At 33.9% G+C, this 14,554-nt stretch overlaps 1 protein-coding gene across 1 annotated transcript in view; it reads right to left on the reverse strand.

The window, feature by feature from the left end:
* Positions 1 to 14,213, reverse strand: part of LOC108373346 (large neutral amino acids transporter small subunit 1-like) — a gene marked incomplete at its 3' end in the record, with an annotated part of 29,992 nt that extends 15,779 nt beyond the window's left edge. The window contains exons 1-2 of the mRNA XM_017629222.1: positions 14,010 to 14,213; positions 1,804 to 2,454 (exon numbers count right to left, since the gene is read on the reverse strand). Of these exons, the coding sequence (XP_017484711.1) occupies positions 1,804 to 2,066 (263 nt within the window). The remainder of the gene's footprint in view (positions 1 to 1,803; positions 2,455 to 14,009) is intronic.
* Between the last annotated feature and the right edge of the window lie 341 nt (positions 14,214 to 14,554).

Genomic DNA, 14,554 nt, shown 5'->3' on the forward strand with positions numbered 1-14,554 from the left:
TGATATTAATTAATAAAATCAATTTCTCTGGCACAGATATCTACATACTATGTGTATATCGTGTACAGTTAGCAAAACTAGTTTCGTTGTCGTTGCGTGTTTGTTATCATATATTGATAAGTAATCGACATTTCGTTAAATGGTGGTCCCGTTTGTCGTTGTTACAGACTAATAGAGCAGTTATGGCAAATGTCTTTCAACTCACCAAAACGACAAAAATCTTTAGTAAGAGTGAGACAATTGTCAAGTCTGGCAACTCGTATCTTGAAAGCTCTTTTCTGTCTTTCAAAACACTAATTGAAATTGTTTAGCAATACGTTTTCTAAAGATAAAATTAGGTAAACAAATTCATTTTTTTTTTAAGCAATAAAAAACAAAATTTAAAAATGGAAAATCGGAAACTAAACTAAACTAAACTGCATAAACTAAAAATAAATTCAAAAAATAAACGTTTATTAATTAAAAAAGAAAAATAAAATAAGTTACTAAAAATTAAATTATAAAAAAAAATCTTTTAAGACAATAAAATCTTAAAATTAAAATAGAACTAAATAAAAAAAGAAAATAAAAAACCATTTAAAATAAAACAATTTTTTTTTTAATTTAATGAAGAAAAAAAATTTTTCTTTTTAAAACAATAAAATCTAAATATAAAAAAAAATAAAAAATTTATTTTAAAATACTGTTTATTTTGATCGAATTATTCGTCATCGAAAGAGTTAAAATCAATAAATAACACTTTTGCAGTGGTCTTAAATAATAATCTTTTTATTTATTTATTTAGAAAAATTATTTAATTTTTATTTGATAAGCTCGAGGCCCGAGGTAGGTCGAAATATCGACATTAAAAATTATTGAACTAAAACCTGTGTATTATGTATTCTCTGAGCCTCGAGCTTATCAAATAAAATTTACATCAGTTTACAATTTAAAGGCCGATAAACAAAAACAAACGTTATTTAAGAAATCTAAAATTAAATAAATGACGAAAAAAATTTATTTAAGAATTAAAAACATGTACATAACATACGTTTCTAAAAATTAAATGAAATTTAAAAAATATATATATGTATTTTTCTTTTTAAATTTTAATGCTTTAAACTAAATAAGAAAGAAGGTAAAAATTAATGAAATAACAAAGCCCTTGCCCGAGGACTCGAACCTCGGTTCTCTCGAATGGAACATGCGCAAGTGCTCTCTGTCAAAAGAGCTTTAAAATTTCAGAGTTTTTAATCAAATTTATCACAAAAAATTGGAGCATGCTCATTCGATATAGAAGAAAATGCTTAACACCGTCATCAAATAAAAATTATAAAACATCAACGGATTTTTTTTGCAACTTCAAACTTTTACGTTGTTATACTAAAATTGAATGGGCTATTAAATGTACATATACTCTTCTTTATATCTGATTAAAAACTTGGAAATTTTGATAACAATTTGTTAAATTTTCCTTAATTTTTTCAAAAGTTTGAAATTTGGATTTACACGGATTTCAGTGTAGAATGAGCCATATTTTTATAAGAAATCAAAAAAAAAAACACCATGGAAAACATTGTGAATATCGAAAAAATATTGCACTATAAGTAATACTTTTCTAGTTATACTATATTTAAGGCAACATTTCTATTTTTAAATGCAGTTCAGCTTCTCTGACTCTCATGGCCTCACCTTTAAAGAGAATTTTTTTTTATTATTTTTGCTTAAATCCTCGCTTTAAATACTACACAGAGATCAGATTTCATTTAATTTTTAGTGCAATAAATCAATTAAATAGCCATTAATTTAATTTCATCTACTTACTCTGTATATATGAAGACACCTGTTGGCGCTATAAAAATTCCCGAGCCAATAATTGTACCCACAATTATAGCAACTCCATTCATTAGCGTCAATTTACGTTCTAATACGATTTTATCACCGTCGTCCGAGTAGTCAGCGGCGACTGCAGCATTACCGTTGCCATGGCCATTGGCGACGGAGGCGGCAGCTGCACCATTGTTTGTAACAGGTGGCGAACTATTCACCAGACTGTTGGTAACACCATTAGCATATCTTTCAGTCATTTTTCTGCACTGATTTTATTATTATTTTTTTTACGCTGTTTTGTTTGTTCTTTTTTTTTTTTAAATGCAAGAACTTTTGAACTTTTGTACTTTTCGCTTATTTTGCACTTTTTCACGAATTATCCAAATATTTGTGTCACCTCGCAGAAATGCATTTAATATGTATCAACACATTTCTGTACATACATATGTACATATATATGTAGTAATTTTTATGCACTTTTTATGTTTATAGTCTTTTTGTATTTTATTAAAATACAGTGTTTTACCCTAATGCATAGCAGCAGCTTAAAGCGCGTTTAACCAATTGTCGTCTCTCGATTGCTAGTTTTTCAAAACCGACCGTTCAGCTGGAGCTCTCGTCGAGAACTGTTCAATGGACAAACTACTTTACTTAAGTTTGCCATAAATGAAAAGAAAATTTAAGTCAACTATCGAATTGTCAGCGGAAGGCATGGAAGCGCACACAAACACACACTATTCAGCAATAGCACACACCCGGTAGGAAAAAGTTGAATAGTCGGAATTCTGTTACCCATCCCTCAAAATTCAACTTTGGTGACTTTGGTCGAAATTCGTTGTTGAAACTGTAGAGCTTGAATATCAAATTTGTGAAATATTTCAGCGAATAATGTGAAAACTCTGTTGTTTTGGAAGAGCTATATGGTTAAATAATTTAATGTGCAATACCGCTTCTGAGAAAAAAGATTGAAATTTGGGTGAAAATTTGTTGAACTTTTTTGCGGTCTTTTAAAAAGTTTTAAGCTTGAGTTTATGTGAGTTTTGTGAGAGAATGAACTGTATTTTAATTGAAAATTCTTAAAAATAAATAAATAAACATGAGTGGCAAACAATATCACTTTGAAATGGGGGTGCTATTGTATTGGCCAATACTGTATATGAGTTTTTTGAGTAATCACTCTTAAGTGAGAAAATAAAACTCAATAATAATGCTTTTTCAATTTTTCCTAATAAACAATCGTGGTACAAAGCTCAATAAAAATAATCATTATCTTTGAAAGAAAAAATAAAAATTATTGTATAATCATTATTTTTAATCGAAAAAGTAAAAATCAGGAAATAATAATTTCTTTTGAACAAACAACAAAAATAAACACGAATACTAATTATTATTTTTAATTTTTCATAGTTAAACTCGAAAATAAAAATCATTGTAGAGTTCAGTAGATCTTACGAGTACAAATATGTTTGTATTTTATTAATAGATAAAATGTTTTACGACGCATACAACTTGTTTTTTTTTTTGGCTACAATTAGAAAAAAATATTGATTATTTTCCGTGCCTGGTTATAATTAATCAGAAAAATTAGAGCCTTATAGTAAGACTATTCTTTTTAAATACAGGGATCCTAAAATAGTGATAAAATACATTCGAAAAAAAAACATGAACCCAATTTAAACAAATAAATTACAATTTTTATCATAACCCTTTCCAACCCAAGCAGGCCTGCGCGACGCCAACTGCGCAGTACCCTCGGAGTAGTGTAGCGGTTCGTAAACACGAAGTTGAAGGCGAAAATAAAGTGTAATTTAGCGTATAGAATTTTAAGTGATTCATTAAGAAACAGTGCTAAATTTTCGCTTAATAAATAAGTAATTTAAAAATAATGGTTTAAAGGCAAACTATTATTAGTGGTTAGTAAAAAAATCGACCCCCGCACCACCTAACGGCAAATTTTTTTGTGGATTTATTTCTTTCCAATAACGTAATATACGTTCTAAATATGAAACAAATCGCACCATAGATATGGGTTTTCCAAATATCTCGGCCGCTGCGCCACCTATCAGGTACATTTTTTTTTATAGTTATTCAATTTCAAGTAGGTAATACATACATATACTATACATTCAAAATATGAACCATATCGGTCCATAAACTATTGCAAAATTGTAATACACACAGGTAAAACATAATAAAAACTTGTAAAACGAGTTAATATTGTGCTCCCGACTCTTGAAATTTCGTCTAGTCCTAATTTCCCCACAAAGTTTAGAAGAGCTTTTGGCGGTAGGTGTATGTGCTCATTCTGAGGCCACATTGAGCCTAGATTCCTCTCTGTTCGTCTTAAAACGGCCTTACAGCCAAGGAACAGGTGCAACGGCGTCTCTGCATCTGAGTTGCCAAAACGACATACATATGTATGTAGATCATTTGACCAGATGGCCAGTGTGGTTCTCTGATTCTCATTATCGCTTTTTTAGAGATTTTTTCAGATCGTGTTTGGACCTGCTGCAACCGGACCTGCTGCACACCGGCTAATATGTGATGCAGTTTTAGGCTGCGGTCTGCCAATTCCTTCTTTAGTTTCAGAGCCGTAGCTGTGTGTCACGGCAGGGTGGTAGAGTAGCTTAAAGCCTAAACTTTTGACAAATCCTAGTCTCATTAATATATAAGGTCTTAAACAAGAATATTTTCATTATTTATTGGAGACATTATCGCCAGTCTTTTCATTCGATACCGATTTTTACAGGACATAAATGTCGTAAATGTGTAAAAAAATGTTAAGATGGATTTTTTTTGTTTAATCAGCAGAAGCCTCTATATAATTGCAATTTCGTTTCATTTACAAAAGATTAAATCTTTATGCGCTAAATTACTGTTTAACAAGTACATAAGCGCATTAAGATTTAATCTTTTATTGCGCAATTCAGAGCACTGATAAGTACATCCATATATATTTAAATAAAAAAAATATAGTTACAATTAAGTTTATAAAAACAAGTATGTATTAGGGTGGTCCGTCGGCCGCTGTGGTGTAGTGGTAAGCAGTGCGCGCTTCCACTCCGCATCTCCTGGGTTCAAACCCTGGTCAAAGCTACATCGCAAAAAATATAGAAAAAATGTTTTTTCTTAACAGCGGTCGTCCCTCGGCAGGCAATGGCAAACCTCCGAGTGTATTTCTGCCATGAAAAACAGCTTCTCATAAAAATACAATCGCCGTTCGGAGTCGGCGTAAAACTGTAGGTCCCTCCGCTTTGTGTGACAACATCAAGGCGCACGCCACAAATCGGAGGAGAAGCTCGGCCAAACACTAACATATGTGTAAGCGCTAATCTATTATTATTATTATTAGGGTGGTCCTTAAAAATATAAACATCATGACCCACTCCCTATTTTGTGCTACGTACAAAAAAAAAAAGACTCCAAGAAACTTTCTATTAAAAAAAAAAAACAAATTTTGGGGTCCTTACCAGAGTTTAAAGAATGTAATTTTGTTTTAAATCGGAAAAATTTTGAATATGACAAGTTTATGAATTTATACGAAAAAGTTTCAGTAATATCTCAAATTTATTGGATTTCAAGTCGATATTTTGTTGAATTTTTGTGATTCAAAGAAATTTAATGTTTTCAAACCCCTCTAAAAATTTTTTTAAACTTTTGAATTTTTGGTGGATGTATTTATTTTGTACGTAAAACTAAATAAAGCGATGCCTATACAAAATTTGAATGTTGCTATTTTAAGGAATACCCTAGGATGTATGTATATATTAATATAAACGGTAACTAGGTAACATGATAATCATATGAAAATGTAGAAAAGCCAAATAGAAAATTTATGACCAACTTCTTTATTTATTTATTAAAGGCTTACACAACAATAACAATTATTATACATATAAACCATAAAAGAAAGCGAAAATTTATAACCAACTTATCATGCGACTTTATCGGAGAAATATTCAAAGATAAATTTTTTGAAATTACGTAGTTTCACGTAGCAACTTCTTTAAAGGCAGAGTCTAATACCATTAACAAAAAAGTGTAAGCGTTTTGTATAGATATTTCGGCGTTTTAGAAAACAAAGCTTTTGAGTGAGTGTGTGAGTATGTTTGTTATATATAAAGTTATAGTTAATTAAATCATAGGTTAAATAAAATATTACAATATTGTGGGTGTCAAACATAAGATTTCTAAAGCGAACTATTTCGAAAAAATTTCGGTGTGAATTTTTGACTCTTATTTCGGTGTGAACTTTTGACTCTTTTCACTTCACTTCACGATAACGCAGAACGGGAATTGACCCCCAGGGCAGCGACTATGAAGCAGTGCAAACCAACCAACCATCCTTTCACTGAATATCGAACCGGTCGGAGCACATTCTGTGTGATCGCGGAATCTTGACCCAACAAAGACTAACAAATTCCTCTTCAATAGGATACCTGCTATATTATGCTGACGTGGTTTACGTTTTACACCACTGTCAGAGAAAAGTTTTTTGGTGTAAAATTTCCAACATCGTCTCTATCTTAAAAGTGCTGAAGATCTGCATCGAAAATGTTGAATAAATAGGATAGATTTTTGTGTTTTTATATTAAAGTGTCCCAAAATTTGGTTTTCTAATATGTTATGCTAAATTTTTCCAACAGGGCATTCTCTCACAGAAGAGTCTATTTTTGTATATACATATATGTATGAACATACAGAATGTTTAACATTAATTTTATGAGAGAATTTTCGCATTGCCGTGCAAATTTTCTCGCGCCGCCAACACTTTGGGAGTGCGCATGTTGGTTTTTATGTATGTACATTAGGGTGGTCCAAAAACAGTAAAGTCGGATTGTAGTGCTCTCGCCCCCTAGGATTTTTCTATACGGAAAAAAATATACCTCTACATCTATTTATATAAATATTTAGAGGTCGCTCAAAGTGCTCAAAGTTTTCAATATTTTTCGATCGGAAAACTCTGGTTCTCTTCAGGAGACTTTCAGTAATAATACCCAATTGTCTATTTAACCATTTTTTAATACTAACGATTTTTCTTGGTCACCCCATTGCATTTTTGGGGTTTTTGTTGGTTTTTGGCGGACCTATAAATTATAGTTGCAATAAAAAAATGGTTAAATAAACCATTGGGTATTATTTCTGGGAATATCTTGCAGATAAACAGGGTTTTCTGGTAGCAAAATATTGATTTTAAACTATTCTATACCATTTCCAGGAAACGTTGTTTTTTCCCCACATAAAATACATGGAAAACTTTAAGCGCTTTGAGCGACCTCTAAATATTTTTTGATTTCAAAATAAAAAAATAAGGGTATATGTTTTTTGGTATAGAACAATCCTAGGAGGTGAGCGCATAAAAATTCCGACTTTACTCTTTCACATGCATTTTTGGACCACCCTAATGCACATAAATAATATGTATGTGCATACATAGTTTACCTCGATTTTCAGATGATATAGCGAAATGGAATCTATGTATACTATGGCTCCAGAAAACGGGACTATGATAAAATATTTTTAGCCGCCATAAAATGTATGAGACATTTGGATGATTCTGACTTGAATACAAATTTTAATAAACGTAATACATATGTGTAGAGGGTATACACAATCGCGATACACACATTCACATTTTCATATGTTCGTATGTATGTATCTGAAAATTTGCATATGTACTTTTAATGTGATTAACGTGTTGAGCTTGGAGCGACACATCTGGTGCATCAAGTCGACCGCAACCATAGCAAATAATAACAACAACATTGGATTGAGCGCCACAAATTGGGTGTCAATGACAAGAGACGTTAATTCTCGCCGACAAAAGAAACAATTTGAAGTTGCCCAATGAAAAATACTCGCACCAGTATAAGGTTTCTAAAAGACTTTATTTCGAATTAAAAATGTTCTCAAGTTTTCGTCTGTTGTTAATGGCCACAACACATACTTGAAATCAAAAAGAATTGGAGCGGAATGGAATATTTTTTGGCGAACTTTTGAACCTATTAATTCAATAACTGTATCCTTTTGGTTTAACTCGAAACGAGAGCGTTCTTGATCGGGAAACGACTTTTGCATGGCAGTATCTCAGAGCATAGATTTTTAAACATGGATCTCGATCCCTGCATTGACTGAAAAGCGCCATTCATCAGGAAATCGCGGAAATTCCTGCAGATATGCTGTCAATTGCTGTGAGAACTTTTAAGGAAGGCTTCCAAATATGTATAGCTCGCGAAGGTAAACATTCCAAATTTGCCAACCGACTTTGATTCGAACTCGTCCTCATTCTGCAGCAAATCGTGTTTGGACGGCATTATATTTAACACCTAACCAAAACAAAAGAGCAACAACTGAAATTGGGCAGCATGTCTTAACGACAGAAGAGATGGCCCTCTTCGTCGAGCATGCGATGAGAACTGTCATCAGATCTCCATCGGGGCACAGTTCCAACGGATCGTCAACAAGACACCAAGTCAAGACAGCCAAAAGACATCGTCAAGTCGGCCAAAAGACATCGTCAATGCAAACCACCAGCACCACCGTCACCGTCGGGTAGACAGGGGGCTCTGAATGACCACCAGAGGCATGGACTGAGTCCTGGGCCAGTCAAGTGGTACCTCCGCTTCCTGGAAGATAGCCCGCTACCCGGAATATCGCGATTAAAATAAATCCAACATATGGACGACCTGGAGTCCGCTAACCAGAATCAGAAAGAGGCAAAGAACACCGCCATCTACCATCCTCTGGAGCTTAGTAGTAGACGAACTCCTGCAAACGCTATCGGTGAATGGAAGCCGACGCTAGGGCTGTGCGGATGACATAGTCATAATAGCAGGAGTAAGGTTCAAGAATACCCTACGTGGCATAATCCAAGGCGTATTAAAGATAACAAAGGAGTGGTGTGCAAATGCAACAAAAACAGCCATTATCCCATTCACAAGAAAAGAACACAAGAGCAAGTATGGTATGCAAACGTCTGTCAGGAAAATCTTGGGGCTGCAGTCCTCGAAACTACAACGTCTCGCGTATGTGTGCATTACAGACACAGTATGTACGTGCCCTACGCCGCTGCACATTGGCATAGAGCAGGCAGCCAAACGATGCCTAATAATCTTCATCAGAGAAGGGTGCTGTAGAGAGAAGGTAGTATAATCTCGTACAATGGAATTTCTCCGGGAACAGATATTCATAGCCCAATTCTCACGATACGATATCAGCAGAACTACTAGCTTAGAAAGGAACTTCAATATAGAATTAGAGAATAAAGGTTTTTTAGTAGATACCATGATGGAGCTTTTCCGTATAGGTTTTTTTTCAAAATAGAATTAGAGAAGCTGGACCGGCACAAGTATCCCAGCTGCGCTCTGTAATTTGGTACACCAAACCGCTCAAAAACATCAAAGGGCATTGGATAGGGCATTTTTGGTCCATATCAAAGATCGCAGTTTCCATAGGCAGACTCCCTAGTATATTCCAAGCAGAGGTTCACACGCCATCAGTCTGTGTGCAGAGATTAATCTGAGATTGTCAAGAACCTTAAAGAAAATAATTGTTGAGCTCTTTCAATCTTTGCTTAGCTAGTTCAGTGGCATAAAGCCCCATTCTAGTCTAACTACACACCCAGCTGGAAATCAACCATGTCCTAATTCCGCATACCACCTATTTAATTTTGCTAAGTAGGAAGGACTATAGCATGCAAAATATAGAGCAAGGAAAACTATTCTGGTGCTTGATACGTTTTCTTTACTAAGGAGTGCTCTGATTGGAGTCGGTCAGTCCTTGACAAAGGAAATCTGGACAGATTATTGTAATACTGGTTTTATTCATCAGTGCCAGGACTAAAACTGCTTTGCAAAATGTTGACTTANGTTTAATTTTGCTAAATAGGAAAGACTATAGCATGTAAAATATAGAGCAAGGAAAACTATTCTGGTGCTTGATACGTTTTCTTTACTAAGGTATGCCCTGATTGGAGTCGGTCAGTCCTTGACACAGAAAATCTGGACAGCTTATTGTAATACTGGTTTTATTCATCAGTGCCAGGACTAAAACTGCTTTGCAAAATGTTGACTTAGTTAACATATTTATATCTTAAATAAAATTAAACTGAATTTCCCGTTCAAAGCTGTGAGAAAATTCTGGAGAAGAGCTGCCAAAAACAATTGACTTGAGCCCCAACGGGAAGGACCGAGGTTTTCAAAGCAGCTCGGATCTTTTCCGAATATTAATTACGAAGATACAAATTTTAAATTTTGCTAAGTTGAGATATGTGATCTTTTGAAGCTTTTAAAAAATAAACCATACTCCACATGCATACGTTCTACGAGAATAAAGATAAGAGTACTTTTTTTTCAAAAACATGAAGAAATATTTGAAATCGTTAGAAATTCGGCATAAGAATTTAAAATTTTTTATGAGCCCGGATTTTCTCTTGACGGCCCTGAAAGAAAGCATTACTTTCCTATCTGATTTCCGCTAGGCTATTAGAAAAAAATGAACAACGCCTGTTTGGGATTTCTTTCCCAACCGGGTGGGTTACGAGTATGTATACAGTAGAAGTTCTGAAAATAGTAGCTATGTATACAAAATAAAATTTAAAATAACGAAAACTATTTAACTAACATAAATTAAAGACAAGTAGTGTTATTACATGACGTTATCAAAAGAGCACAAACATACATAATACATATTTAAGCACAAACATATGTATACATATGTATCTATTAGGGTGTTCGATTATTCGCCTTTTCCGAAACCGGTGTTAAAATTGCAATTTGAAGAAACCCGGTTCCGGATTTGGAAATTAAGAAAAAACCGGACAAACCCGGTTTCGTTTTACACAGTTTTTATAGAGTGAAAGGGCTTATTTTGGTATGAAGTCATTACCAAAAATTACAATAAAGCTATTAACAGTAAAGAATGCTATTATTTAAAAAAGAGCAAAGCAAAATAAGTGCTTTATTGCATTTTCTCTGATTCTTTTCGCTTTAGAGTAGGTGCTTAGAGGTGCCTCCTGCCATTCCGGAGCTCAACATCAAAAAAAGCTTTTTCAAATAGCGGTACTCAGCAGACAATGGCAAACCTTCGAGTGTACTTTGGACATAAAAAAGCTGAATTCGGAGGTGTCACAACATCGAGAAGCAGAACATGAATTGGAGGATAAGCTCGGCCAAACACGTAGAAAACGTTTAAGCGCCAAACATTAATTTATTGGAACCAAATATGATATACTGTCCATACCCAAATTACCCCGGATATAGTTGTAGAACTATTTGGAGGTTTCTTTTAAACTGGAAAAACTTCGAAAAAATCGAAACTTTTATTGTGAGGTCAATATTTGTATGAAATGAAAAAAATCCGGTTTATTCGATATTAGAAAAATCAAGATTAAAAAAAAACGCCTATAGATATGCAAAAAAAAATCGGTTGAAACCGGTTTGGAAGAACCGACTCAATCACCCTAGTATGTATGTATCTATAAATGGCTATTTATATATATTGTATTCCTACTATCTTATCTTTGTTCTTAGTATGACTATGGTATAATTGTTTAAACATTTACATAACACTTATTTCCGTTGATAACAAATTTCTTCCGATTGCTTTCATATATAGCTACTTTTCTTTTGTCTTCTTCTTTATAGATGATTGTTTTTATGATTTTAATTCGCGTAGATATCAATATGTACAATCAATGTGACGCAGGTCACTCACGTCGGTGCTGTTTGAAATAATATTTGAGTCATGTTTTTGTTTTTATTTTTAAGAGAACACTATACATAATTCTAGCGTCAATTACGATAGTCAAAGCGTTGCTTAATTATACTCGTACTTAATAGTTTCTAAACGTACGAGAAAGGCCTGTGTAGAGTCTTTATATTATACATCTTTATGTAACTACATACATATGTATGTCGATAAACGCAGTAACTAAATAATAACTTCTTCGGTAGGAACTATCAGAAAAGCAGCAGCTGTCATTTAGGTTGAGTAGCCACTTAGGCACGAGTACATCAGAAATCATTTAACGTAAGAATTTTCAATTACCCGCCGGTAGATGTTGAAATGGAAAATAAGCTGTGTATGAAGCTGTCTTAGCACTTTGTCTTGGAAAAATTTGCGTTAACGCAGCAGAAATTTTTTAATTGCTTCTTGTGTGTACAAATGGATATTTCTCGACAAGCTCAGGGTTATTTCAGGACCATTTCGAGAACTGTTCAGGATCGTTACCAAACTTGTTCGGAATCATTTCGAGACCGCTAAAGCACCTGTTCAATACCATTTAGAGACTAGTCCGGGAATATTTCAAAAACGTTTTGGGACTAGTTGGGTCTAGTTCAGGCGCATTTCGATACTATTTGAGGATCATTTTGAGCCGTGTTCGGGATCATTTTAAAACTAATGCGAAGCCAATTCTGTGCCATTTCAAGACTTGATCGAGATTATTTCTGAACAAGTTCACGACTTTTTCGCCCGTTCCCGGGCCTTTTCTGCGCTATTTCATGACTATTTCGGGAACATTTCCAGCGGCTCGCAGTTCGGCTTTTGGAATCTTGGTATGGGGTTTGGAATATGAAAATCAAGGTTTATATAAAAATTTAGATCTTCATAAAATTTTCGAAGTTTAATATTTCTATTCCGCGCACTAATGACATTTGCATACCTTTATAAATAGGAATGGCAAAAAAAATTAGTTATCACTCGATTAATGTATTGAATGATTAATTGCAAGGCCAAAAAATTAATTTCAATTAATTGCAAGATATTAATCGATTTTTTTTTTTAATAGTATTAAAATGAAATAACTTGTTTTAAAATTTTTTGAGTGATTAAGAAACAATTCAAATACAAAATTGTCAAAATTAAGGGGCATGTTCGAGGCATGTTATAAAAGCGGCAATACTGCAGCAATAATGAAAATTTGCAATACTGTTGCATCTTCCCAACTGATAAAACGCTGCTAGAAATTCGCACCCAACGTGATACTTTAATAATTCGTGCAATACTGCGGTTGTGATTGCATCTCGAACAAGCCCAGGTTTAAAAAAAAAAAGTGATTTTGACAGCTTCTTGGTTGTCAATCTGCTTCGGCTTTACAAAGGTATGGCCCCGGTTATAGAAAAAAGGCTTCCTTGCGGGTACTAATGTACCAATCAAGTGCGAATATTTGTCGGAAAATGGGTAAAGTTTTGGATAAACAGCATTCATGTCTTCCCATGTTTCAATAGTGTTTCGTTTCAAGTATAAAACTTGGCAATAATCAAATAAAAACTTTGTTCGTTTTGAGGCAATGTATCACCATTTGCCCTTTGTTATGAGCTAATGTTTTATGAAGGGCCCATCCATTATTCAAAATCATTTTCATCCGCCATTTCATTTATCAAAGACTGCATTGTTGAAGCAAGAGCTGTAGGATCTGCAAAATGTATTTTTTTTTTGTTAACGTGGGTCGAATATAGTTGACGCCACTACTAAAAATTAGTGTTCAATTGATCCCAAGCGTCGGTCAAACTGCTTTAGCAAAGCTTACGGGAGCCATTTTGAGCATGGGTTTAATTTTCCGAATTTATGTGCAAAGATAGTGAGTGATCTGTCTCACATTTTTACCTAAAGAAACAAGACATAGTTAAAAAAAATAAAAATTGAGAGCTTGGCCATTAATATTTTTAAATTTTCGCTATATATTTCCTCAAACTTATTTTTGTCACCTGGTCACCTTAACAAACTATGTATATACATATGCATGTACACGTGTTTTAAAATAACAATACAAGTACATACATATGCATGTACGGATGTGCAAATGTTTGCCACATATTCAGCAAATGTTCAGTTTCCATGCAATAACATTGAAAATTTCATCAGCCAAAACTTAAATAATAACTTTTATGTTTACAATTACGAGCGATAAAAATTTAAATATTCTACGATGTTTCAGAAATTTTCCTCAATAATGACGTGCATTAAGAAACCACTACGCGAATGCGCTGCTGGCGCATAATGCCGGCGTTTAGTTGTGTGATAACTGCTTGGCAAACGTAAAAATTCGAGCGAAAGCACGTTTTGCACTTTTTCATTTGTGGGAACTGCATTTTTTGTAGAAAGCTGTTATTAAATGACACATTTTTTCTTAATTCGAGCATGTAAATATGTAGTATATGTGCTTTCATATTTTAAGAAGTAAAAGTTTCAACAAATACTTTTTTCTGTTAAATTTTTAGCGCAAAGAATCAACTTTTCTTTTTTATATTCACATTGACGATTATTTCCGCACAATGAAAAGAAGAAAAAAAAACGCACCCAGCACAATAATATCTAAATTTTCCGCTCACAAAACCTTCACAATCGGTAAACGCGCTCTAACTGAACAAGTATTGGCTCTGACTCTTTGGCACTCATATTGGCGGCGTTGGCACTGGTACATTTGTACTTTGTCTACATGGCGGTGTGCGTTAAAGTAGTGTTCTCTCTGGCGCTTTGGGTCTTCCACGCAGTGCCATCAACGATTTTTATTCAACCCCAACCTCAAAGTACTCGGTATAAGTGGAATGCTCGTTGTCGACTCGTATATCTTTCATTTGCTTTTTATACCTTTCATGAGCATGAAATGGNCACCCTAATTTTTGCCCTCTCCTCTATATTTAACGTCAAATGACTGATTTGCGTAAAATCAAAGAGAATATCAGGTTATCTTGCAGTGCGATGCACCGGAGTACATATGTAGAATCACAAACCTCTATAGATA

This window comes from Rhagoletis zephyria, unplaced genomic scaffold, assembly GCF_001687245.7.
Source record: "Rhagoletis zephyria isolate East Lansing unplaced genomic scaffold, Rhagoletis_zephyria_1.1 Rzeph_scaffold_06620, whole genome shotgun sequence".
Classification (NCBI taxonomy): Eukaryota; Metazoa; Arthropoda; class Insecta; order Diptera; family Tephritidae; genus Rhagoletis; species Rhagoletis zephyria.